The sequence below is a fragment of the Xiphophorus maculatus genome, chromosome 22 (genome assembly GCF_002775205.1).
Source record: "Xiphophorus maculatus strain JP 163 A chromosome 22, X_maculatus-5.0-male, whole genome shotgun sequence".
Taxonomy (NCBI): Eukaryota; Metazoa; Chordata; class Actinopteri; order Cyprinodontiformes; family Poeciliidae; genus Xiphophorus; species Xiphophorus maculatus.
In genome coordinates this window covers 497,847-524,945 of record NC_036464.1, presented here as the reverse complement: position 1 = coordinate 524,945, position 27,099 = coordinate 497,847, and the positions used below count along the sequence as shown (strand labels likewise).

General features: G+C 35.6%; 3 protein-coding genes across 7 annotated transcripts in view; 2 read left to right on the top strand and 1 right to left on the bottom strand.

Annotated features, from left to right (window-relative positions):
• Nucleotides 1–2,441: 2,441 nt before the first annotated feature.
• Nucleotides 2,442–17,741, top strand: sgpl1 (sphingosine-1-phosphate lyase 1). The gene is made up of 14 exons (XM_005795187.2): nt 2,442–2,564; nt 7,505–7,670; nt 9,259–9,326; nt 9,542–9,689; nt 11,051–11,130; nt 11,465–11,593; nt 11,714–11,802; nt 12,472–12,580; nt 12,668–12,766; nt 12,856–13,002; nt 13,854–14,092; nt 14,181–14,327; nt 15,553–15,673; nt 16,540–17,741. The coding sequence occupies exons 1-14, from the start codon at nt 2,553–2,555 to the stop codon at nt 16,681–16,683; spliced, it is 1,698 nt and encodes a 565-aa protein (XP_005795244.2). The 5' UTR covers nt 2,442–2,552; the 3' UTR covers nt 16,684–17,741.
• Nucleotides 17,742–19,701: 1,960 nt separating this feature from the next.
• Nucleotides 19,702–23,693, bottom strand: LOC102224628 (pterin-4-alpha-carbinolamine dehydratase-like). 2 transcript variants are annotated; one of them, XM_023328061.1, is made up of 5 exons: nt 23,508–23,693; nt 21,980–22,111; nt 21,829–21,909; nt 21,705–21,717; nt 19,702–20,690 (listed from the first exon to the last, which is right to left on the bottom strand). In XM_023328061.1, the coding sequence occupies exons 1-5, from the start codon at nt 23,664–23,666 to the stop codon at nt 20,551–20,553; spliced, it is 525 nt and encodes a 174-aa protein (XP_023183829.1). In that variant the 5' UTR covers nt 23,667–23,693; the 3' UTR covers nt 19,702–20,550. The 2 variants fall into 2 exon arrangements, with proteins under 2 accessions (XP_023183829.1, XP_005795243.2); XM_005795186.3 differs by lacking the exon at nt 21,705–21,717 and having other exon boundaries at nt 23,508–23,689.
• Nucleotides 23,694–25,680: 1,987 nt separating this feature from the next.
• The window catches only part of LOC102237227 (heparan-alpha-glucosaminide N-acetyltransferase-like), a 31,647-nt gene continuing 30,228 nt past the window's right edge, over nt 25,681–27,099 (top strand). For 3 of the 4 annotated variants that reach the window (XM_023327093.1, XM_023327092.1, XM_023327095.1), the window contains exons 1-3: nt 25,681–25,812; nt 25,956–26,050; nt 26,880–27,001. In XM_023327093.1, coding sequence (XP_023182861.1) covers nt 25,701–25,812; nt 25,956–26,050; nt 26,880–27,001 — 329 coding nt within the window. In that variant the 5' untranslated portion in view covers nt 25,681–25,700. Of the gene's footprint in view, nt 25,813–25,906; nt 26,051–26,879; nt 27,002–27,099 lie in introns of all 4 variants that reach the window. The other variant, XM_023327094.1, reaches the window with a different exon arrangement.

Genomic DNA, 27,099 nt, shown 5'->3' with positions numbered 1-27,099 from the left:
GAACTAATTCACTTTTAATGTGCTTTGGAGTTTCCTTTCACAGGCGACGCATTGTGCGTCTCACCGCGGCTTTTGAAGGCAGTGTACACCAATTACAGTGGAATCGCTGCTTCTCGGAGACGGTTCGTCTTTTTGTTGGACGGTTTGGACGCTTAAGGCACAAAATGGGGGCAAGTCGCTTCTTTTCACCTCCAAACAGCTGAAAAATGTTTCTTTCTATTTGTTTTTGATTGCCCGTTTATGCGTTCATTAGTGCGTCCAGTTAAATAGGTAGAAAACGTCAATTTTATGCTAAATAAACGGACAAAAGGGTTTAAATATTTGATATTTCTGAAATTATTATTTAAATAATAATTTCCAAAATATTTTTGGCTCTGATTCCAAAAATATCTTTATCACATTACATATTTTTATATTTTGACTCATTGCCAACACTAAAACTGCATTATGTAACTTTTATTTAAAAACATAGTAGTACTCTTGGCGGCAGCTAGCATAGCCTATTATGAAAGCTAAGGCTAGTTAGCATAGCCACCGATAACGGCGGATAACTGGTTTTTCTGTAATGGTAAGTTGTTTCTTTGCAATTAAAACATTTAACAGACAGAACATCAGATTGATTGACAGCGTTAAGACCCGCCTTTTGGCTCTGATTGTTTGTTTTTGATTAGATTGGTAATAATAGCTCTGCGGGAGTTGGAGGAGATCGATCTTTTCACAGATTATCTGTCTCATGTTAAACTGTAACAACATGTTGACAGTTTCAACAAATATGGAAAAAAACATACTTGTTATAAAAGTTATATATTGCAGTTTTAATGTCGTGTTTGAAGCTTTTTTCTGTCTAGACTTTTCTTAATTTCGCGCTGTAGATCAAGGCTGTTGAGGCTAGCGCTAACTAGCTGCTAATATGCCCTTGCTAAGCTAGCTCTTCGTGTCAAGCTGCAAAATGTCAAAAGTTCCAGTAATATTGTTATAGATCTATTTTTTCTTGTACTTAGGTTGGAAACTATCCAAGTTAAAGATGGATAGTAAATATGTAAAAAAAAAAATCTATTTTTATATAAAAGTTATGTACTACAAATTTAGCTTCAGTATACTTTCTTAGGATTCTGTGTAAAATGCAAAGTTAGCCATTAAGCGGAAGTAAAAAGATACGTCCTGAATAGTGGAGTGCTTAGCAATATCTAACCTTCTGGATCTCCACAAGCAAACATTTGAGCCACTAATTTAAAAAATATACATTTTTTAAAATTCCCCATGGAGTTAAACACAAACCTCCTTTCACATTGATTACTTGATTTCTGCTCTTTTGGACTAAATGTGAAATCCATTAATTTCACATTTCTTGTTGAGTGGAGATGTGATTCAATAAAAATGAAGTTTTATCAACTGAATTTACAACAGATGGACTCGGAAGAAATTTTGAAGGCTTTTCAGTTATGAGTGCAAAAAAACTTGGATACTTATATATGGATTTAATAATTTTTTGGCATAAAATTCCACATAAGATACCCCATAATGGTAAATTGAAAAAGTTAGTGTGAATTTTTTTTTGCGATTTGTATTTAATTAGGACAAATTTCAAACTAACTTTTTTCAGTTTGTCGTTCTGGGGTATCTTATGTAGAATTTCACACCAAATTGAATTAAATCCATTTTGGGATAAGGCGGTAACATTATAAATAGACTCTTCATAAAATAAAGAACATTAAAGGTAATCCTGAGCATCGTCTTCATGAGACTGTCTTAGAAAAACAGATTGTCTTCAGTCAGAGGCTTCTTCTGCGCTGCTGTAACACAGACCTCTACAGGAAATCCTTCCTGTCCACAGCCATCAGCATTAATAATGCTTAATTTGAGGAAAATTATATATTACAAAAGTGTTTTATTATACTGCGACATACTGGCGACCTGTCCAGGGTGACCCCGCCTCTCGCCAGGAACGTTAGCTGGAGAGGCACCAGAACCTCCCCACCCCACTAGGGACAAGGGTGTTAGAAAATGGATGTTTTATTATATAAATAGAAATGAAAAATAATAAATAAATAAAAAATAAAATACAATACAAAATATATTCAACAAATAAATAAATACAAGCATAAAAATTATGTGCAACAACCTTTGATTTCCCTGTGGGATTACTAGAAAATTTAAAATAGATTTAATTGAACTTTGAGAAAAATATTAAAGTTATTTTCAGATCATCCTGTTGTTTTTCTTGTTTGTTTCTTTTCCTCTTTCGTAACAGCTTGTTTAATTCAATATGCAACACGTCTTTAGCAATCCCGTTGTTTATAACTCAGATCTGCATCTCATGCGGAAAAATCACTCTCACACCCGGATCCTATGTAATCAGGCCAATCAGCATCGTTGTCAGATCTACACATGCGCAGACGGCGCAGAAGCTGCTTCCTGAATCAGGGTTAGCTTTCTGCTCGCTGCGGCTCCCTGTAGCATTTAGATGCGAGCTGAGGGGCAGACAGACAGTCAGGCTTTACATGAGAAGTGAACAAAGAGGAAGAATTTAAACGGCAGCTCAACTCGGAAACATGGATTACTGGGTATGTTTCTCTTGACTTTTGTTTCCGTTTTATTTAGAACTGACTTGTTTAAGTGGAGAAGTTAGCTAACTGTTTTCCTTAAGGACTTACAAAGAACAGAAACAGGGCGATTTACTAGAAGAACAAGTGTTAAACAACAATTTAAGCATCGCTATTGTTTTGCTGTTGATAAAAATCAACATATATGATGTAATTCCCCACATTATTGTTCTATAATTTAAATAAAGCTTAAAATGTAGCCTCTGTTTGAGCCACCAACCTGCTGTAAGAGGGGTTAAAGAGCACTGCTGCTGTTTATTGTAGGGTAAAACTGGAGATCCTGTCCAGCATGAACCTGCCGGAAGCTGCAACAATGTGTTATTGTTGTTAGCTGTTCATACTGGAGTGTGATTTTCTTTAAAAAGATAACAAACTGCTGTTAGGGCAGATTTTACAGCCTGGATCAATTCAAACAGAACAAACCAGATGCACTTTGAACATTTAATTAGTTTTCTCCTAAATAAGACTTTATTATTATTACATTTAATAAGTAGAGGAGGGCTGAGTAGCCAAAAAGTGTACCCAATTAAAAGTAGCAAGAAATTAGTCGAGAGTAAAAAAAGCATTTGGTAAAAAGTCTTCTCAAGTACTGAGATACTGATCAAACTATCAATCGCTTAATATTTAAAAATTACAAAATCAGTCAGACCAAAATATAAAGTTAAGTGGGAATTTTGGTAGTTTAAGGATGAAAATGACAATAATTTATATAAGTAACAAAAAATAACAAAAGGACAGCGTTTCTAAATCACTTTCTTTCAATTAAAAACTGATGAAACTTTAACAAAAACTGCAGGTTGTCTGTGTCTGGTGAATTTTAGGTTTAAACATGTTTGTTTTTCATTCAGTGGGTAGAAAATACAGAAATTTTACTCAAGAAAGAGTACTTCATAATAAAATTACTCAAGTAAAGTAGAAAGTACAGCATAGTAAAAATACTCACTAAAGTAATAGTAATAAAAAAAAGTTAGGGGCGTGCTGTGGTGGCGTAGCGGTTACCGCGACCCGTATTTGGAGGCCTTGAGTCCTGGACGCGGCCGTCGCGGGTTCGACTCCCGGACCCGATGACATTTGCCGCATGTCTTCCCCCCTCTCCTTCCCTGTTTCCTGTCAGCCTGCTGTCACATAAGGGACACTGGAGCCCACAAAAAAGACCCCCGGAGGGGTAAAAAAAAAAGTTAGTCAAGTAAATGTAACTAGTTGCTTCCCAGGTCTGTTAATGAGTAGAAGTTTGCAGATATTTAGCTAAAAGTTGGAGGACTTGTTTGTTGTCAGCAGACGCCGCTTTTGCGTGAAAGCAAAGCCTCCTGGGAGACAGCAAAGCCTCCTGGGAGACAACAAAAGATCTGATTTCAGAGCAGTCAGATGTAGTCGGGACGGGGGGGACTGAGAGAAATGGGCATTTACGGCTCAACAATGAGGGAAACAATACAAACCAACTTCCTTTGTGTGAACTGGGTTTAAGTTTTCCTCAGGCAAAGACAGCCGAGTGGGTTTGGAGGGTTATTGGCGTGCAAAGGTCAATAATTAGTGATGGTGGTGATAACAGACCAGAGGCCGGTTCTGAAAACCCAACCAGGTTTGTTCTGTTCTGTTCTGTTCTGTGCTGCCGTTGCACTGGATCCTGCCAAACCTGAAAGAGGAGATGCTGTCTAAACAGGCAGAATTTACAGCCTGGTTGTCGTCACTTCACTTCACAAATAAACTGTTTAATCAACCGAATATCTTGAAACTAAAAGATTTGGCTAATTTAAAAGGTTTTTGTTATTTTTAAAGCTAGAAAGACATTACTGCCAATTAATTAACAAACGATTTTTTGTCTTAAGATCAAGTGACAGAAATGACCAAAGGAAATATGATTTTAAAACTAAAAGTGTGCAGACTATTTTAAAGCAAACATGCATTTTGGTGCGTGGAGTAAAATTATGAAATATTTGAATGAGGATTTCAAAATACTTCATAAGAAAAAAAAAAGAGGAAGTATTTTGAATTAAGAATGATATATTGTTTGCAACTTGTATTAATTTGATATTAATTATTTTGTAATTATTGAGAAAATAATTTATACAAGATGATTCTTCTTCCTGCTCCCTTTTCTTTTTTATTTAATTTAATTATTATAATTTTTTAATTCAATTAGTGGATATAAAACTAACAAAAAGAGGTATTAATCTACAATTATCAACAAAAATAAAATAAATAAAAAAAAAACTTTTCACTCATGTGGCATAAGTGTTATAAGAGAATGTGTTGGCATATTAATTATAAAATGTATTAAATCGAGCCAATAATCTGATTGATTGATTGATTGACTGATTTCACTGTAATTAGGGGGCTGGGTGATTTGGCTTAAAAATAAAATATCAGATTTTAATTGTTTGTTTTTTTTCTTTCATTTCCAAACACATTCAGAAATATTTTTAAAAAGTGGCTTTTATTTCTATCATCCATTCCAGGGACTATTAGAGTCAGGTTAATTCCTGCTGTATTACAATAATAAAGTTATAATATTAGCAGAATAAAAATGCAAATTTACCAGAAAAACATATTAAAATTACGAGAAAAAAGTTATTTTAATGAGAAAAAAGGTTTGATGGAGATTGTGTGGTTCTTTCTTCAAAATGGACCCATTGAAACTCCTGCTACTGATAATGATTTAATGCTGATGTGCTAAAAGATGAAGCATTTAATTAACTGTAAAACTATTATCAAAGTACAGGTTCCTCATTTTCATTTTTTATTTTTTGTGTTGGAAAATTACAACAAACCAACAAAAATTTTAAAATTGTCTCTTTTATACACTTATATTTTCAAACCTTATTTTTAATTTTTTTTTACCCCTCCAGGGGGTCTTTTGTGGGCTCTAGTGTCCCTTATATGACAGCAGGCTGACAGGAAACAGGGAAGACATGCGGCAAATGTCGTCGGGTCCGGGAGTCGAACCCGTGACGGCTGCGTCGAGGACTCAAGGCCTCCAAATATGGGTGGCGCTAACCACTACGCCACCACGGCATGCCCATCTTTTTAAACCTTTACTGAAATAAATTCATTTTATTTCAGTAACTCTATACACTAAGTGAGGCACATCTTGTAGACTTTTATAGATGTTTTCAAGTCTCTATTTCAGTTAATTACTGTAATTTTCCTGCTTATAGCGACTGAAAACACAACATGAAAGATCAGAAAATGGCATCAAACCAACAAAAATGGTCAGATTGTCATTCTTTTGTAAACTCCAGCGAGATATTATGAAGTTTATTATTGCAAGGTGACAAAACGTGAAAAACTGAAAGGTGATGAACATTGGAGGTCACACAGATAGCGAGTTCTTAAGATACCATGTTGTGAACCTTAAGCTTTCTTCATCTGATTGCAGCTGATGTGAAGGGACTGTCCTATCAAAATGTCCGCCGCGGGGTTGTAAACACACCTCTGCTGAGAGACAATGGAGATAATGTTACCACGCTTGTGCAATTTGATTCATTGGTATCTCACTGCTGAATTCACAGCTGAACAGAGCAAAGCTCTTTATATTCGTCAGAGGAAATGCAGGACTGTTTATAGCTGGGGAACTTCCTCTAACCAGTTGCCTAACACAGAGTGGGAGGAGTCACCCAGTTAGCTCAGCGTTTTTCCAACACTTGTAGAGGGAAGAATCTGATATTTTCTCACAAGGTTCTCTGTGGATCCAACAATGTCTTCTAAAGTAAGTCCTGAAACTTGTACCACTTTTCTGTAATGCAAGGTAATCAACCGACTAACGATTATTTAATAAGCGGCCATTTTATTAAAAAGAGTTTTCTCTTGCTGAGGATCTCTCCATAAGATAAAGGGTTACATTTTTTAATTTGACTTAATTGAATGTAGTGTAATATAAGAATAAACAAAGATAAATTCAAAGAAGCAAAAGAAGAACAGTTGTGAAGCATATTTACATGTTCCAAATAGTGGCTGGAAATATGAATGTATTTTTACACCCAACATGAACTGGCTTATGACATATTTTCTTAATTAGAATAACTGATAAATGCATTCATGTTATTAGCAAGCCTCAATCATTTCTAACATGTTAAAATTCTTTCAATATACCACAAAGCAATAATGATTGACAACTTAATTAAAGAATGACAGTAGCATTGATAATAGCAGTAACAACGGTAATTATTTATAATTTTGATGCAGTGATGATCCTATTTTTAAATTACATTTTAAACTGTTTTATGTTTGGACATTGCAGCTTCACTCGTACTGATGGAGGACTGGGTACAAAATCTTTTTTATGATAGGCTGAATTTAAAGTTGTAACAGAAAAATTTTAAAGATTTCACTCCATATTCCTCAAAATCAACGGTGCTTATTGGCGTCATGTTTTTATATATATAATTTTTCTGCGTTTTCTGTCATCATCCTTGCCTTTGTAGCACATCAGTAATATTTGGTTAAGTTGGCGGCTGAATCAGCGCTATAAATGTGAAACTAAAAGAGCTTGTCGAGTGTTATATTTCAAAACAGAATCACACTAAGTTAATTTTTCATCCCACGCCGGACTCTGTTTGAACCGTTACTCTTTCCCGTTCGGCTGTTATGGCCGCCATCTTAGGCTCCGCTCTATTAAGGTGAAACTTGTGTGTCAAGTGTTTACAGAACCACATAAAGTGCAGTTTTCATCCCACGCCGGACTCTGTTTGGACCGTTACTCTTTCCCGTCCCACGGCGCCTCCGCCATCTTTGTTTTTAGCGACTGCTGGCTCCCCTTAACCAGCTACGTCCCGTCCTGGGTGGCAGCCAAACTACAACACTAAAAGAAGGACTAAGCGGACGTTATTAGTTAAATGAATGGAGCCGATTTGTAATAAAGCATTAATCAAAAATGAATTGTAAGTCGTGTGTTGTCCTTTCAGAGTGCCTTGGAGGTGTATAAGGAGATGCTGCTGCTGTACCTGGAGGAAGGCCGGCGGCAGATCAACTCCCGCTGTTCCCACCTGGAGCCGTGGCAAATCATCGGAGCATCTGTCCTCACCACGCTGGCAGTTCTCTGGCTCAAGGGATTCCTCTTCCAGCGAGAAAGTAAGATTTCACTCCTGGAAATAATTAAATAATGAGCCACAGGTGCTTTCACATAAGGATGGGTGATATGGACTCTGAATTTTATTGAGATATTTTGTGATACTATTGTGATAGCGATAAAAATGATGATAAAATAAGCTATTTATACTTAAATATTCCCATTTTAGGACGTCACCTACTTAAAGAAGTGAGATTTATATCACAATACTGCACACAGTAACTGCATTCTGTTATATTTTTTAAGTTACTGATATTTACTGATACTTTCAGGAAACTAATAGTGGAGAAAATATCAAATTAATTTTCCAATGATGCTTTCAGTTTTGTTTTTTATTTAACGTCATTAATTAAAATTACAAAAATACATTTTTTAATCATGGTAATAAATATTTTATGATAAATGCCCACCCTTACTTTCACATAATTTTCATCAGAGTTTTTGTTCTTATTTGGGTCGGTATTGTACTTTTAAATCAAAGTAATTTGGAGTAGAAAAAAAACTGTTTATTGTATTGACACAATATAAAAATATATAAAATGATCTAATTATTTTTACTTAAAACAAAAATTAGTCCTATTGCTTCTGAACGATCTTATAAGGTGACCAAATGTCACATGGATACAAACACGTGTAATAGACGATTAATTTTTCCAGAAGTTATTGTGATAAATGATAATATTGTTGTATTGAGACCATTTCCAAGTAATATAATGGAATAATAATGCAAGAAGACATTCTCAAAAATCAATAACCTTTAAATTCTAATGAACGTTTAACACTGGAACTGGAAGACAATTTAAATAACCAAAAATAAATAAACCAAACAACAAATAAAATGAATTACGGAGTCTCTATGAACACAATTGTCTTAAAGAAGGTGCTAGTTGAGACCAGAACATCAGACAGAAGACTTTTGTCATCCAGTTTTTGGTAGAAAGAGAGAAAACAATAAATCATGCAAATGGAAATTATAGAGCTTGTTTTAATCATGCGATTAATTGATTTATTGAGTATTGCAACAGGCCTACAGAAGTAACTTAATGAACACAGACCACCTGAGTGTTATTTAATCTGAATTTAAATCCAGCTATGAAGGTTGTTCTAGTAGCTGATTGTCCTATAGATTATTCTGACGATTAATCAATTAATCAGATACATGTTTTAATAAAAAAATAATAATAATTACATTAAAAAAATAACTAAATCATCCAGTTTTTGGTAGAAAGACAAAGACAATAAATGGAAAAAGAAATGGAAATTATTGAGTTCGTTTTAATCATGCAATTACGGTAATTAATTTATTGTTTGTTGCGACAGACTTCGTGAAAGGTTTTAGTTTTAAGACATGTCCGTTCCTGAAAATGGAAATGTTTAGGTATTTCACTTCAGGTCTTTTTCCATCTACTAACAGCCACTCTGCGTTTCTGCTGTTCAGGCTTGTAGAGGTAAAAAAAAAAAAAAACATTCTCCCACTTTAGCAGAATAAAATGATGATTTCATCAAACTGAATGCATTGTTAGTCACAGTCAGCTGCGTTTGCTTCCTGTCATTTTCACCCACAGCTGCTGCTCTGTGTCTCTGGTTTAGGTCTCACTTCCAGAATCAAGAAGCAAGTCTTTCGACTCGTCAGAAAAATACCGTTTGTTGGTGACAATGTAAGTTATGTGGTGGATCTGCTTCTCCTTTGTGGTTCGATTGTTGACTGGGATTCCTGTGAGTCACTATGGGACCTTTGGCACCATTTGCATCACGCACTCATGATAAGCTGGTTACTTCAGTTCAACTAGTCACACTTTTACTTCTGCTGACTTTAGCAACTTTATTCCAATAACAAATGTCTGGGTTTTTTTTCTTTTTTTTAATGCAACAGATTCAGAAGCAGCTGAACAAGGCTCTGGACGACATGTCCCACAGTCTGTGTACGCTGAAGGAGGGGATGAGTTACACTCAGCAGCTGCCCACTAAAGGGCTAACTCAGAGCCAAGTCATGGAAAAAATCAAAGAGTATCAAACGCTGAGTAAGTGATTCCTTTATGAAGACTTTAAAGACCAAGATCCCGTCCCCACCTCCCTGCTGAGGATGACTAGCGCTGGTTTTAACTATCAAGTTGTCAACATGAAATCAACACTAAATCTTAAATGTATGAGGGATGTTAAAAAAAACGAGACACAGTGTTTTGCTACCAGTTGTCAACACTACGTCAACTAGTTAAAGTTTTATTAAGAAAAAAATAGCAAGGGAGAGGGACATAGGTTAGCTATGCTAGCTTGACTTTGACAACCGTAACATGTAGATGTGATGTGGAATTTGTTTTGTTTTGGTTCAGTTAAAGAAATAATCAAACCCAAACACCAACTCTGACAGATCATCAGTAGAGCAAATGTTTAAATTAGCTAATCAACCACCACTAAGTTAGCTTAGCCAATAGCAGCGGTAGCTAATCTACCACAGCTATCAGTTATTATTAATCCCAAAATAAACATCAAGCCTAAAAACATAAAACTGTAACAGACTGAATGTTCTGTTCTTTGTGAGGTAACATTTGAATGATTTTTGGTGTTTACTCCTGATACATTAGCGGAGCTGTTGTCAGTCAGTTGCTATGGCAACGAGTCTGCTTGCAGTGCAGCTGATGCAGAGCTCGAGAAAAAAGTGTTTTTTTTTGCATTATTTTCCCCTGTAGCGCACTGCACTAAATTAATAACGCCTCCATCTCCACGTTTCATTTTGTTAATGAAATTGTTCTACTGCAGCAGCGCGGCTACGGACAGCATGTAAAAGAATCGCCTTTTTTCCCTCCAGCGTTGTGCGCATGCAAAATTTCCAGATGTAAACATAAACATGTAGGGGGTGTTTAGCTAATGTTGGTGTGTTGTTTTACTTAATGATATTTTCAAATAGCCTGTCAACTTTAAATATTTCTTAATGACTGCTCTGGCGTTCTTACCACCAGGCTTAGAAATGTTTCTGGGGGAAACCTTGTCTGTAAAACATACATAGATTTGATTTTTCTTTTTCAGAAGTTAAACTTTTCTTTTTTTATTCATTCACCAACTAGTGCATATAAAATAAACATTACCGACTAATAAACAGAGATATTGATCTACAAAATAACAACCAAATACATAGGAGAACAAATCGCAATAACAACAAAATATAATAATATGATATGATATTGAATAGCTGATGTTTTGTTTATTTTTTGTGCATTTAAAATATGCTTGTAGTCTTCTGAGATGAATAGTCATGTCAGTAGGAGGCAGATATAAGTTTTTACTTCCTTCTGCTCCTTTTTATTATTTTGTTTTAGTTGTTAGTATTCATATATGTTATTGAGTGAATGAGATACAAAATGTAATTAAAATATTTTTTTCCCAGATGACGTACAGTGGGACAAAGGGTGTGTTTCCGGTGCCGTGTACTGGGGGGATGAAACGCTGACCAAACTCCTGGTGAAGGTATGAGGCAAGAAAATGACTATTTTCTTGTGTAAAAAAGAAATTCAGTCATTTGTTTTTGTAGTTCAAATATTGTATAAAAGACTTTAGTGGTTAAATAAAAAAATCCACAAAATGTGCCAATGCTTTATTAGATTTTGATACAAATAAACAAAAATAATTAAGAAAATAAACATTTTCAGTAAATGGCCTTGTCTGAATACTTCAGTCAACGATTAATCAGTTTTCCATGATTAATCGTTTCAGCCCTTTTAACACTTGCTGCTTTTTTTGTTGGTAGTTATGAGACTTTGTTCAAATATTTTTTTTTCCTGTTTAATGTTTTGTTGTGCAGGTTTATGGAGATTTTGCGTGGAGCAACCCTCTCCACCCGGACATCTTTCCTGGCGTCAGGAAGATGGAAGCTGAGGTAGTCCGAATGTCCTGCTCCCTGTTCAACGGTGGACCCAACTCCTGCGGAACTGTAAAACTTCATACTTCATACTCCAAATAAAATATTATGTCTTATCTTTATAATCTCAGGAAATCCACAAGCCCGTTGAGGAAATATTTGCTCAATTTGATACATCTTGACTTTCCCCAGGTCACTTCTGGAGGAACTGAGAGCATCCTGATGGCCTGCAAAGCGTACAGAGACTTGGCTTATGAGCGGGGTGTGACGTTCCCTGAAATGTAAGATGAGCTTCAGAAAACCTGACTTTTTATTTCCAGTAGGGCTGCAGCTAACAATTACTTTAGTTATTGATTATTGATCATCAATTATTGTGACGATTAATCAATTAATCTGTTAAAAAAATGGGCACATTCTGCAGATTTTTCATCTGAGCCTTTTTGATATAATATTAGAAATACGTTAAACGATGCAAATAAATTGCTTTTGTAAAGTAAAAAAATAAACATTTTATTGCTTAGAATGTGATAACAGAGGAGTTCATTAGATTCCTTGATGCATCTGCAGCTAAAAATTAATTCTTAACATTCAAAAAGCTCACAGCTTTCTGCTTGACTTGACATCAGTAGTGTAGAGCTGATCAGTTGATTATTTTTATATTATTTTAGATATTTTTTATGTCACTTGAGTAGTTTTTGATAGAACAGATTTATAGACAAAGTTTTTTTTTATCTTGAATGCAAAATGTATGTGTTGTTTAATAGTTTTTGCCAAATTACTGCTCCGATTGTATTAGTCTGTTAGTAAATTAAATTTTTTTGGAGTTTACATTCTCTAGTTAACGATTAATTGATTACTAAATTAGTTGTTGATTATTTCAATAGTTGATTAATTGTTTCAGCGCTATTTTTCAGTGAAACTGCTGAGGTATTTTTTGTCCTAATCTTCAGTCTAGCTCCAGTGAGCGTCCACGCAGCGTTCGACAAAGCAGCACATTACTTTGGGATGAAACTCGTCCACATTCCTCTCGACCAGAAGACCATGAAGGTCGACGTTAAGGTGAGTGTGTGTGGTGTGTGTTATTCCCTCTGAGTGTTTCCTGCTTTCAAACATTCATTATTCATCTTTTGTTTGCTCTGCACCAAGGCGATGAGGAGAGCCATCAGCAAAAACACAGCCATGCTTGTCTGCTCGGCGCCCCAGTTCCCCCATGGCATCCTGGATCCGGTTGAAGAAGTAGCCAAGGTCAGAGGCGAGACATTTCCTACCCCAATACGCGCAAAAACAGAAACGGGGAAGTCCGTTCTTTGAAACGTTCCCTTGCTGTGTTGCAGCTGGCGGTGCGCTACGACATCCCGCTGCATGTGGATGCCTGTTTGGGCGGGTTTCTCATTGTTTTCATGGAAAAAGCTGGTTACTCACTCGCCCCGTTTGACTTCAGAGTGAAGGGAGTTACCAGCATCTCTGCAGACACCCACAAGGTAAGGAGCGTGATTAACCAAGGTCCAGAGAGAGAGGTCCGGTAGTCAAAATACTAAATCTTACCCAGTATTTTTGTTCTATTTTCTAACATAAATATCTTAGAATATTCGAAATAAGACAAAACTAACTTAAAAGTAACTTTTCAGAAAGAAATAGAAGATTGTTTTAAATAAATAATTCCTTAATATTGATGAAAAAGTACAAATTCTATTGGTAGTTTATTTCAGTTACTTCACAGTCAACTGGCTCTAGGCTGTTACCTAGCAACGCCAGCCAAGCACATCTCGTTACCTAGCAACCGACTTCTAGTTCCACTGGCAGATTGTTTCTCTAATGACGAGACATTTTTTCCAGTTTATGAATGAGAAAAAATCCAGTGTACTTTTTTGTGATTAATTTGAGATTTTAACACACAAATAAAATCTTTTTAAACAACATTCATTTATGTACAAGACAAAGTATTTTTGTTTTATTAACATTTTTCGGTTTTCATTGATTACACTTTGCCAAAACCAGCAAACTCTGCCAAACGTTTTTTCTAAATGTATAAAGAAACAAGAAAAAGAAAAAAAGACCATTGTGGATCAACAATAATTTACCAATTCATTTTTGAAAAATGTTTGATTTAGCTTATTTTTGTAAAATATTGTCTATGTATCATATTTGTTAATATATTAACAAAATATAGTAAGAGTTAAACCTTTCAGGTTTTAGTAGAAATAGAAAAGTGGTTCTCTCAATTTAATTTTGGCCCTAATGGCACAAACTTTGGGCAGCTCTGGTTTAAATAAAGTCACCAAGTCTCATTTAACTTTTTTTATTTCCACCTTTTTAATCCTTTTCTCTCCAGTACGGCTACGCGCCCAAAGGCTCCTCTGTGATCCTCTACAGCGATAAAAAGTACCGTCAGTACCAGTACTTCGTGGCTCCAGACTGGCAGGGGGGAATCTACGCCTCGCCGTCGGTGGCGGGCTCCAGGCCCGGAGGAATCATCGCCGCCTGCTGGGCCACCATGATGTACATGGGAGAGAGCGGCTACGTGGACGCCACCAAGAAGATCATCGGCACGGCGCGCAAGATCAGAAACGAGTGAGACGGCCGCGTGCCGCCGGCGCTGAAGCGACACAGCAGTGCAACATGCTAACATCCGTTGGTTTTCTGTTTTTGTTTTGGACAGGATGAGAAAAATAAAGGGAGTGTTTGTGTTTGGGAGCCCGGAGGTGTCCGTGGTGGCCATCGGCTCCGAGGACTTCGACATCTTCCGCCTTTCGAACGCGCTGACGTCGAAGGGCTGGAACCTGAACACGCTGCAGTTTCCGTCCAGGTTGGATGAGGGGAAAGCGGGAGATTTAGAGAAAAAAACTACAAATGTTTGAGTCAGGAGGATTAAATCATCTCTGGAGATTAGGATGGAAAAACATAAAGTTAAGAAAATGATGAAAAACAGTCTTCAGTCAGAGGCTTCTTCACTGTAATACAGACTGCTGCAGAGGAGCTTCAAAAACTCAATTGAATGACATTTGATTTCCCTTCTATTTTTTTATTTTAATTTTGGAATATTGTCCAGAAAAAACCCACAGATTAACAGAGAAACTTTGGTCCTAGTGTATTTTTATTTTGAAAAACAAATTTTGTTATTAAATAATTTTTAAAAAATCCTAGTAAATTGTTTCTGAATCGAATTCAGACCCTAAGAATTGGAATCAAATCAAAGACAGTGAAGATTTTTATCTCTACTTTGCACCAGTAACAGATTAAAAACAAATGTAATTGTTTTTGTGCTAAAATGTTTATTTATTCTGTATTTTAGCAGCAAAACCATTTAGAATTTTTCAATTCAAAATAATTTTTGAATTGAAAATGTTGCTTATTTTGTTGATAAATTATTTGCAGACCCTGCAATTAACTCGATAAAATTTTTTTTATTGAATCCAGCCACTAAATTAAACAATAAACAGAACAACTGATCCTGGAGTACGGTACTTCCTATGGGAAACAAAAACAAATACGCAGAAAGTTACTAGCATTATTACCTTCTTTGTTCTTTTAAAAACCTGTTTGAAATAAATAATAAACAAAAATCACCAGCATGTCTCTTCACAATAACTGTAACTAAAAGCCGAGTCAGAAATGAAAGTATGCAGGGTTTCCACTGATAGAAAGTGACTGATGGGAGCCAACAGTGCAGCTGCAGCGTAAACTATCTGAATTTAACAGGAAACTAATGTAAACAAACTAAAACTGGAAAAACAAGATTCCTTTCATGATAGAAAATGAGTAGACTTTTATTAAATACTCTTACTGTTTCTTGAGTAAATTCTTGAATGGTTACATTTTATTTTTACTTGAGTAAAAATATGTTGAAGTAGCGCTACTTTCACTTGCATAAAATTTTTGGATACTTTTCCCACTTCTGCAAACATTAAACCGACGGTTCCTCACATTAGCGTTGGAGGCCAAGTGGTGTAATTCTCGTCCTTTTTGAGCTTCCGTACGTTCCTAACATGCTGGTAGTTTCAGTGTTTACAGCGTAATTTCTTCCTTTGCAGCATCCACCTCTGCTGCACGGTGCTGCACACCCAGCCTGGCGTCGCTGATCGGTTCATTCAGGAAGTTAAAGAGGAGGTCGCCATCATCATGAAGAACCCCAGAGAGAAAACCACAGGAATGGTGAGTTGGTGATAAATGTTAAAGAAGACCTAAATTCAAATTTTTCTACATCCATTTGGATTTTTACTTCTTCTAAAAACAACCCAAACACCCTAAAAAACCACCCAGCTGTTTTTGGCAATAAGTTAATGTTTTTTTGTCGTCTCAGAAATTTGCCTTTTTGGGAATCTTTCGAATGTAACGTTACTTAGCAACCCAAGGTGAGCTCCAGCATGTTTGGTCAGCTGGTTTTACTGCTGTATATGCTGCACAATGGCTGCTGGAAAAGACGAGTGTTTTGTTGTTGATTTACCTTCTAGGAACCACTTGCTGGATTCTTGTTGGTTGTGCGGGAGGCTCCACTTCTGCTTTTCAATGATGTACAGCTGTATAATTACAAATTTGTTTGTAGCCATTTTCAAGTGCATGTGTAAATGTTGAGTTGGGGACGTGGCCAGCAGCAGCTTATTTGGATTTAAAGTGACAAGACGCCCTAAAACATCTCATTCTGAAACTGAGCAGAATAAAATTATGAGAAAATAGCCAAATTTCTGAGAAAACAAAGCCAAAATGTTGAGAAAAAAAAGTACATTCTGGGGAAAAAAGTCAAAATTTTGAGGGAAAAAAAGTTCATTCCTTTTTTTTTCTCCATGTCGCACAAGTTGTCTTCCATACAAACCTAATGTATGACTCTTTATCTTTTTTTTTTCTTTGCCTTACTGTTGGCTGATGAGGATTTTCTGGTATCGCTGAGGATCGCAACCTTTTCCAGCGGTAGTTTGTTGGAGGTTTGCTCTTCCTGAGTGAAACTCAGCGTGGGCGGAGCCATCTTGTCTGTCATCTGGGTTTGTCTGATCCCCCTCTCTCTCTTCCTCTCTCCCCTCCAGGGGGCGATCTACGGCATGGCCCAGTCCATCCCGGACCGGTCCCTGGTGACGGAGATCTCCAGAGGGTTCCTGGACTGTCTCTACAGCACCGAGGTATCGAAATCCAACATCAGCCACATGAACGGCAACGGCAAAGCCCACTAAATTTAACTCTCCACATCCTTGAACCCGATTTCAAGGTCAATGCGCTCCTTGTTAAATCGCTCAACGGTTGCCTTATTATTTAAAACTGCACTGAGAACGTCTGCAGAGCGTTTAGGAGAAGAAGAAGCCATCATCACTTAGCTGAACCCAGAGGGAAACTGGACTTTCCTGGGTTCACCAGAACCTTTAACTTGATTTTAACAATGGGATTGAATGTGTGTGTGTGTTATTTTATCTTTCATTCATTTCAGTGACAGTTTTTATTTGTTAATCTCGACATGTTCTCCAACTGGTGCATCTCAAGAAATCAAAAAAGCATCATAAAATTAACCTGTTGATGATTTCAGTGTTTATTTCTGATTTTTTTCTGTGATTATTTATTCAATCTTATGAAAATCTAAAAGCTTTCGTCTCAAGATTAGAATATTACATTCTAGGAAACTACTGCATCAATGCGGCATGGCATGGAGGGGATTAGGAAGTAGCAGTCCTGAGAAAGCCCACAGTTTTTGCTTCCAGTTAACTTTCCATTAACTTTGCTTGTATGCAGCCCTGCTGATATTTTGATGTTATTGAACTTGTATAATAATTTCTAAGAGACTTTTATGTTTGGTTTTCATTAGATTTCTACTATAATCATCAAAATAAACACTTTAACAGTTGAAATGGTGGAAATTTCAGAAGTTTTTGATATTTTGAGATGCACCTGTGTTTAAACCATAGCAAAACAATTCAGTTTTTTCTTCTATTTTCATTTTTATTTTTACCTGAACATTTCAGCTTCTTTCAGCAACGCCTCAAAACCACTGTTAGAGCTGCTGTGCTGCCCTCTAGCGTGAAAACGTGAGGACTGCAGCAATATTTCTGTCAGCGCCTCAACTTGCAGCATTTATTTCATTTTGTCTTGTTGGTGCAAAGAGCTCTGCAGCACAGCGGCCTTTTAAATCCATCTTAGATAGAAAGAAAGAGTACATTTCTGCTAAAGAAAATCTAAGAAATTTCCTAGAAAAAACTTGAAAATTTAAAAGTGTCTAAAAGTTGAACATTTGTTAGAAAAGATTCTGAAATTTCTGAGTTTCAAAAGTTTTATGTTTTTTTACTTTTGAAGATTAGAAAATTTTGAAAAGTTTAAAATTTTGGACTTTTGAATATTTCTGAGTTTCAAAAGTCAAAAATTTGCAAGAAAAAGCTAGCAAATTTTCTGATTAATTTTGAGACTAATCAGAATTTTTGTAAAAGAAAATTAAGAACATTTCATGTTTCAAAACAATTCTTGGTCTATTTTCTTCTCAGTGGTTTCTACTCTGTGTTTAGCGTCTTGTGCTAATTTGTGTGATAATTGAATCTACCTCAGTTTGTACTCGCCTCATCCAGCAGGGTGACGGATTTCCACACAACACTGGGAGTTTATCAGGCCGCCTCGTTAACGCGGCTTCAAACCCGCAGAGCGGCCGGTTGGGAGGAAGTTTCCGGAAATGTAGACGGTTCCTTAAATGTTAACGAAGCAAACTGTAATCACTTTGTCTCTGATTCATGTGTTCTCCTAATGCAGTTAAAGTAGTTTTGTGCAATATACATTTTTCTTGTGCGAAGTGGTGGGAAAAAGGGAGAATCTCCGCTGTTGCCGTTTAAATCAGCCACATAATGATAATTTAAAATATACGGCGGCATATTAGGACCATTTATGAGAAAAAATGAGTAACAAACTCATGGATTTTGAGATTATTCACAGAAACTCTTTAGAAATTGCCAATTTTAGAAAAAAATGGAAATTTCTGAGTTTCAAAAGTGAAACAATTGCTAGGAAAAAAAATGTATTTGGAGAATATTCTCAGAAAGTTTTAGAAAAAAAAACTTTTTTTTGTTTGTTTTAAAAGTCCAAAATTTGCAAGAAAAAAAATAAACAATGAGATTAATCTCCGTGATTTTCTAGGAAAAACTTGAAAACTTTCTGAATTTTAAAAATTAAAAATTCTCACTGTTTTAAATTTCTGAGTTTCAAAAGTTAAAAATGTTCCAGTTTAATTAATTTTCCCCCCCCAAATAAATTCAGGGATTAATCTAATTTTTTTTTACAATTTTAATTTTTTATAAATTTTTGACGTTTGGACCTCAGACATTTCAAATCTTTTTTCTGGAAAATTTCTGCTGTCCAATAATTTACTTTTTTCTCTAACTTTCAAGTTTTGGAGCTTAGAAATTTCCACTTTTTTCTAGATAATTTCTGGAAAATTTGAAGTTAATCTAAATTTTTTCAATAGTTTTATGACAGAAATTTGCTCCTTTTTCTCCTTTCTTTCTGCAGCGGCCGTAATGCGCCGTCGTAAAAACTTTTAACCACTTTCTAATCGACATTCAAGCTTTTTTTTGTGAACATTTGTTTTCATGGGTAGCATTGTTACTCAGATTACACATGAATGTATTTGGTTTTGTTTGTTGTTTTTTCCTCCATGTTTTATTCAGTGCCTGATGTGCTGAATCATTGTTCAGTCCGGTAACATTTACATCATATCTGCTTGTTAAACCTGATAAACTGAGTTCGGTCAGAGGCTCATTGAAAAAAGCAACCTAAAGACTAACGAACAACTCTGAACGACTCTCCATAAAGACTTTTTGCTGTAACCTTTACGCTAATAATGTATTTTCTCCACAGAAAATAAACAATCTGCCCTTTATTCTCATTAAATGATTGTATTAGTAGTATGGGTTTACATGTAGTTCAAATAAAATGTTAAAATTGCAAAATACTCAAATAAACACTAGTATAAAGATTTGGGTCCAAAGTGTGGGCGGGGGGGCATTTGTGGCCCTTGAAATGAATTTTTTCGGCCCCTAATGACATGTCAAGAATGGTTAAAATTGATTGAAAAATTTTTCCCAAAATTTTGGAAAATGTCTTTTTCCTTTAATAAGTCAACAGTCTGAAGCCCTTTTTATGTTTTTGATATTTAAAGATATACAGATTTAATTTAAAAAAATATTTTTGAGCAGGATAAACAAACAAAAAATCACAAACTATATTTTGCAGTTTTAATTTAATCAACTTTGTGGCCTCCCAGTAGTAAAACATTTGCTTGTTTTGGCCTCCAAGGCCAAATGTTTGGACCTCCGTGTCTTTAGCTCATTAAAATAATGCATGTTGGCTTTTAATACATTAATCACAGATCTTAAATTCTGTAACAAACTCACAACATGGTGACAATTTTAATATGTAAAAATCATATTTTTATAAAAGTTAATAACTTTAGTCTTTTGTTTGTAGTTTTTTTTTGTCTCTGGTATTTTCTGTCCAATTTCTTCTTAATTTGGTTGAAGCTAGCGCTAACTAGCTGCTAGCTAGGGCTAGCTAGCTAGCGCTATGTGTCCGTCATGGGTGATGGGCAAATTGACACTAAATGTTCCAGTAATATTCTTTTTATATCTATTTTTCTTTGAATCATTTTCCACAGGAGAAAATGTATCAAAACTTCTTTGGCCAAAAGTTTTTTGTTTTTTTTTTATTTTAAAGCCCAAAAATTGAAATAAGGTGTTTTTTTCTCTCTCTCTCTAAAGCTCTCAACAACTGATTGAGTCAGAACTTTTCTACCTTATAAGATACATAAATCACCCTGAGCCTGATAAAATGGCGTCTTGGTCATTATTTAGATACATCAGGTCACAAATCCAACCTAACACTTTATTACCGTAATACAAAAAACAACAGGCAGAACAAATCAATGTTTTTTCTGTAACAGTGGAATGGATCATGATTGCTGGAATTACTCAAATCCTAACGTAATTTAAACCTGATTCTGTTTTCTCAGTTTCAACAACAAACCAAATGGCTACATTTTTTCTTTTTCACAGAAAACTGAGAGTTGTCTGCTTTCATTTGGCGTTTGAAATCTGATCGATGTTTCTCAGATAAAGCAGCTTCACATCAGGGAGGCCTGGTCGATGAAGGTGGCCAACGTGATGTCGCACTGAGACAATCCGCCGCAGTCGTGGGTGCTGAGCGTGATCTGGACCTGCAGGGATAAAAAAGAAGAACCTCACTGAACGATCGCTCAGTTTCTAAAGACCATGTAAACACACAAATTAGAATTACAAACATAAATTTGCTTAATGGAAACAAAACCATTTAAAAGAAACTCACTTTTTAAATTAAATTTGCACTAGAGTTGCTGCTTTTCCATTATAAATGTGCGCAAAACTTTACAGATATTTTGCTAATGTCGAAAAATGCAATTGGAGTGTTTCTATTAAATAAGAAACGCAATTACTGAATTAGTTCACGCAATAAGTCATTAAAAAACCCACTACCCCATCCTCCTCCTACCACTTCCTGTGTGTCGTCTTTGTCGTTTCTGCCAGTAGTAACATCCTGTTGTTGATCATGTGACTCTTGTGATGCTTAAAATGTTTGCAGTTTTGTGAAATAAATGTTGACATGGCCAAAAAAAAAAAAAACACTTCACTGCAGGGCAATAACTTTACCAAAAACCAGGCGGGGTTTTTTGGCATCGGTTTTTTAAAGTAAATTTATTTTTGCAATTGATTTGCGCAATTATGGTCAATGGAAACGCAGTTAATTAGATGGGTTGTTTTAGTATTGAAATTGTTTTATTTCAGAAAACTGCAATAGAAACACTTTCTTTGCATCACGAGTCACATGATCCACAACAGGATGTTACTACTGGCAGAAACGACAAGGAATATGACAGTAGTTGGAGGATGATGGCGCCACATGTTTGGTTTTTTTTAAAAACTTATTGCGTGAACAAATTTATTAATTCTTATTTAATGGAAGCAACACAATTACAAAATAGTTTTTTTCCCCAATTTTAGCAAAATTTTGTACACATTTTTGGAAACGCAGCTACTGGTATAAGTCCAATTTAAGTGATTGATTTCATGCAGTAATTTAAACTGATAAACATGAAATTATGAGATAAGCTCATATTTATAACATCGCTAAGTCATAATTAAGAAACAAGTTGGATTTTCTTTTTCATCAGAGTGGCATCTATGGCCTTCCATACGGTTGAGATCCTCCTATAAAAAGAAAGTATTTTTTCTTACCTAAATGTTGAATGTGAGATTTTAATGCTGTAATAAAGGTTATCTAATTTATTTTCGCACATAAACTCAGCTGATGTTTGGTACCTTGTTGTAAACGTTAAACCACTCGGGATGATGGTCCATCTTCTCCGCCTGTAAAGCCACTCTGGACATGAACCCGAAAGCCTGCAGGTGGAGCGGAAGCGTCACGCAGTCACGTTCAGACGGCGTTCATAAGCGGCTTTGATGAACAAACCTGATTGAAGTCTTTGAAAATGAATTCTTTGTAGATGGCGTCGCGGCCGACCGTCTCCACCCACTGGGCGTTTCGCAGCAGCGGCAGCAGGTGAGCGCGCTCCTCTTCGCTCAGAGTCTGGATCTTACCGGCCTGCAGCGTGGCAGAAACAGGACGGAGAGAAAGAAAACGTGGACATCTCTGCCCAAAAAACTCAGCAATTTCCTAAAGTCAAATAAAAATACAGGGAAATTTCTGAGTTTCTAATTGCTAGAAGAAAAAAAAAACCCTAATATTTAGATTAGTCTCAGAAATTTTCTTCAAAAATCTGGAGATTTGAGTTACAAAAGTTGAAAATTAATTTAAACTTTTTAAATTAATTTCAAAAGTAAATTTGAGTTTACTTTTAAAACTCAAATTTTCTTGTTTAAAAAATTTCTGCAATCAGTCTCAGAATTTGAGTTTTTTTCTAGCATATTTTTGACTTTAGTCAAAAAGCTCAAATATTTCCTTTAAATTTTCTGCATTTCAAATTTTGAAAGTTTTTGACTTTTGAAACTTTTACTTCCTTGCAAAATTTGGACTTTTCAAACTCAGAAGTCAAGATCTTTCTGGAATTATTTTTCTAGCAAATATTCTTTGCTTTTGGAGCTCAGATATTTTCTTGTTTCTTCTAGAAATGTTTTGACACTCAAAAAATGTCCAGGTAGAAACTTTGAGACTAATATCAAACTTTTTTTTTTTATTCCCAGCAAATTTTTTGCTTTCCAAAGTCATAAAATTCCGTTTTTTTTTTTTTTTAGAAAATTTCTCAGATAAATCCCAACATTTCTGATTTTTCCTAGCAAATTTTCAACTATCTAAACTCTGATTTTCTTGTTCTTTTTCTAGAAATTTTCTGGATCTCATAAATCGAAAATATTTCACTTTTCAAACTCTGGAAATTTAAATTTTTTTGTAGAAAATGTTTAAAATTTATCTCGAATTTATAGTTTTTTCTATCAAATTGTCGACTTTTGGAGCTGTGAAAGTTTCCTTATTTTCTCTGCAGGCTTTCTGTGATGTTTTTGTCATATATTTGCCCCTCTTGCTGCCCCTCTGTCTCGCGGGTTGAAGAGGGGCAGCTTCTCAAACACAAACACTGATTGGCTGAAAACGCGTCCATCTGGAAACAATCAGCCGCCGCATTTCTGCTTTAGAAAATTTAAATGTGTTTTCTGTTGGTTGAGGGGTTTGTCTGCATGCATTTTGGTCATTTTTTACTATTTATTCAAAGTCACATGATTTTAGTCAGCTGTTTGAACCAAGCAGATGTTTCTTTTTCCCTGCGTGGATCCGCGCTGTGACGTCATCAGGTATCATAGCAACAGTGTAATCTGCTCAATCAGTGACATTATCATCAGCTCACAAACAAATCCCCTCTGGCTCCAACACGCAAACTCAGCAGAAAGTCAGGATAAACCTGCGCATTTCTGCATAAATGCCGCACATCCCTGTTCGTTGTGGTGTAAAAACGCCGGAAGTGAAGCAACAGGTTGCGCGTACTCACCATGTTGGAAGAGAGGCAGCTCTGCTGTGGGAGCCGCTGACTGCAGCTGGACCTAATCCATCTGAAACGGGGAGCTGGGGGTCCTGAGAGACCGTCTCTGCTGAAGCCTGAGCAGAAATCATCCCAGACAGAAGCGAGTTCAGCCGCAGGTTTAATCATAAACACGCATCTGCTGCACCAGGCATTCGTGAGGCCAGCTGCTGTTTGACCTGTGATGACACTCTGCCTCCTGGACTCACTAAAAATAATCAATATTCTGCACAAACACTGAAGCTAAGGTTAATGTTCAATCAAATGCAGGGAAATCACACACAAACCAGCTCCAAATAGTGAATAAAAAGCTATTAAAACAGATAAAACAGGAAATAAATGCATGTTTAGTTTAATAAAGAAGAAAAAATTAAATGCCAGTAATAAAAGTACAGATTTTTATCATTTACAAATGTTTTTTTTAGACCCAACAGAACATAACTTACGCTTCAACCTTTAGTGCAAAAGTGGGCGGGGCTAAATCAGCTCCTGTGAAGATGATTGGTCTGAATTGGACCAGATTCTACAAGTCAACCAATCAGACGTTAGACAATGTTTAATAATGGACAGATTAATTATATTTTAACTATGCATATTTAATTAGATGTATAGATCAAATATCTGGCAACTTTGGTGCCAGAAATTTGTAAATGTATTTATTTAATATATTAATTTATTTATTATTTTAGTTATTAAATTTGATTATTTAGTTAGTTGATTGAGTGTTAAATATTTAAATAAATAAGTAAATCAATTAGAAAGTGCTCATATGAATATGCCACCATTTTTATCCAGTTATTAAAATTCAAGTATATTCAAAATTCAAAATATGTTATTCCTTTATTTATTTATTTATTTATTTATTTATTTATTATTAATCCCAAAGGTAAATTAAATAAATATATGTGTATGTTATTAAGTAAATAAATATATATTATATATAAATACATTTTTAACAATTCTTTTGTTTATTATGTTGTGGCACTTTTGGCCCTCCGTAGAGAACACTAAAAGTTACTCTGTGGATTAAATATTGAAAACTATGAAATAGTGGGTAAGTTTGGTAAAAAATAAAACGCATCAGGAAAGACAGACTTTCTATTCAGTATTCTAAGGAATAAAATTCCCTATTTTCAGTAAACAAAATAAATCAAACATTATTTTTTCACATTAAAATGTCACATTTTGAATTAACCATCACACTGAGCTGTAAGGTAGCATTAGGTTTGAACATTGTATTAATTTGAGTATAGAAGGCAACAGATGTAAAAACTAAAGAGTGCAGAAACCTTGAAAGCATATCAGCAGATCTGGAAGGTCGTAACAAAGGAGGTCAAAGGTTAACCGGCTCCTCCGGTGAGATTTGCCCCAGTGAACTCATCTGTCACTGGGAGCGCTGGAGGAAATGAACTAGTTAATGAAATGAAGACGTGACTGGGATCAGCATTTACCAGTTGGCTGCATTTCAGGAGATTGGGACAAAAACTGGAGATGACGGGGTTAAGACAATGTTTTTCAAAGTGGCTGCCGCCAGAGGGCGCTAGAGGGAAGGTGGAAAAAAGAAAACAAAAATGGCAAAAATAAAAACACTAATACGATTTGTAATACTACAGTTTTAACTATATTTTTATTATAAAATTATTCTAGTTTACAGTCATTATTAAGTTAAAATAATTTATTGAAAAGTTATTTACCACACTCATCTTTCTGATTGGATTGCTAGCATAGTTAGCATAGCAAGCAAGTGCGACATGAAGTTTGCCGACAAGAAAAAGACCGAAGGAACCGTCCAGCTGCCCGCCTGCGGAGGACATTGAATAATAAATACAAGTAAAAAAAAAAATTCTACAAGTTGAAGTCTCTTTAGATATTTTGTAGCATTATCTGCGGGTTTTCAAAGAGGGTCCCGACCCGAAGCTAATGCTATTTGGGATTCATGGCGTGGAAAAATATGGGAACCTCTGGGTTAAGAAATGCATATAAACGCTTCTAAAATCATAATAAACTTTAGAGTTTCTATCAATCTTCCATTTCGTAATTTATAACGATGTATTGGCCGGATATATGACTGAAAGCAGAGTCTCAGTGACCTTTGACCGGGTTTTACGCAGGTGGGAGAGCTGTAAAGATGAGCAGAAGGACAGACAGTTTCCAAGAAGCGACATGCATTACAGCAGGCTGCGCTTTGCAGGCCTGTTAGTTTTACTCCTGGTTGCCTGTAGCAGAGGAGGAATCATCAAAAATGAGGAGTTTTATTCTGTATTTCCAGAGGACGGTGAGTGACGTTTGGCTCAGTCTGATTTCTGTCGCATATTTTCTGTTTTCCTCCAGTTCGTCTGAAACGTGTTGTGATGTGAAACGCCCTTTAGATGTCGTGTTTTTATGATGGAGTCCATAAATCAGCTTGAATCTCTGCAGAACTTCCTCTGAAAATGGACCAGGCTCTGCTCACGTTTCACAACAAGCTAACAGAACCGGTCCGGGTTTTCTACACCTCAGATTACTGCTACAAGGTAACGGAAAATCACTTCATAACAAACTAAAAAGTTAGCTACAAACTAAATATTACTTTGTCGTTAAATCTTGCTCACAAAAAAATTGGTGAGCAAGCTAAATATTTGGTTTACAAACTAAATATTTAGTTAGCATGCTAACTAAGCTAAATATCAAGTTGACAAGCTAACTTTGCTAAATATTTAGTTTACTATCTTTAATTAAAAACATTTTTTTTGTTTATAATCTAATTATGTCAGGCCAAGGCTACATTTAGCTTGTCATTTACTTATCAAGGTAAGAACTTGACTGTATAACTAAATATTTAGTTGGTAAACCAAATATTTAGCTTATTTAGCTTGATAACTAAATAAGTACATGTAAGTACATGTCTCCAAACTAAAAATCTAGTCAGCAAGCTAGCTAAGCTACATATTTAGTTGACAGTTTTATTATTCTGCACCAAACTAAATATTTAGCTGATAGTTTAGTTGACAAAAGTCAGCTAAAGAAGCTAGTTTATAACAAAATATTTGGCAAGCGAGCTAACTAAACTAAATATTTTGTTTACAATCTGATTATTTGGCTCCAAGCTAAATATTTAATTTAGCTAAGTAAATATTTAGTCTGAAGCTGTGACATTCTTTAATGAATAACAAGGTGAAAATATGACCTTTTTTTCTCTTATGACAGGGTAAATAACCCAAATAATTTCTGTTTTAATCCCATATTATGTGTACTTTATTTTCTTTTTGTTAATATTTTTTGTAATTCACATTTAACTTTATGTAATTTAGAGACAGATTTAGTTGTTTAAATGAAAATTTCTGCCTGTTTTTAATGTTCCAGTGTGTGAAGCAGCAGCTGGTCACCGTGAAGCCCAACAACAACAATGCGTCTGCAATAATCAGCACTAAATTCGCCCTGACGCTGCAGGTTGAACCGCAGACCAGGAACTCAACGCTCTGCAGGTGAAAACCAGCTGCTAGCATCGCTAACATTCACCGTTTCTCCTGCTAGCTTACAGACGGTGGCATCAGCATCCTGCGGGATTATTTACTGGCCTGTT

Excerpts from the sequence above, each read along its gene's own strand:
- LOC102224628 (XM_023328061.1), bottom strand. The coding sequence starts at position 23,666 with ATGATTAAACCTGCGGCTGAACTCGCTTCTGTCTGGGATGATTTCTGC. Across the intron at positions 22,112-23,507 it reads GCTGCCTCTCTTCCAACATG|GCCGGTAAGATCCAGACTCT; the intron begins GTGAGTACGCGC and ends GCCACGCTGCAG. Across the intron at positions 21,910-21,979 it reads TTTTCAAAGACTTCAATCAG|GCTTTCGGGTTCATGTCCAG; the intron begins GTTTGTTCATCA and ends CTCCACCTGCAG.
- sgpl1 (XM_005795187.2), top strand. Across the intron at positions 12,581-12,667 it reads CCATGAAGGTCGACGTTAAG|GCGATGAGGAGAGCCATCAG; the intron begins GTGAGTGTGTGT and ends CTCTGCACCAAG. Across the intron at positions 13,003-13,853 it reads TCTCTGCAGACACCCACAAG|TACGGCTACGCGCCCAAAGG; the intron begins GTAAGGAGCGTG and ends TTTTCTCTCCAG.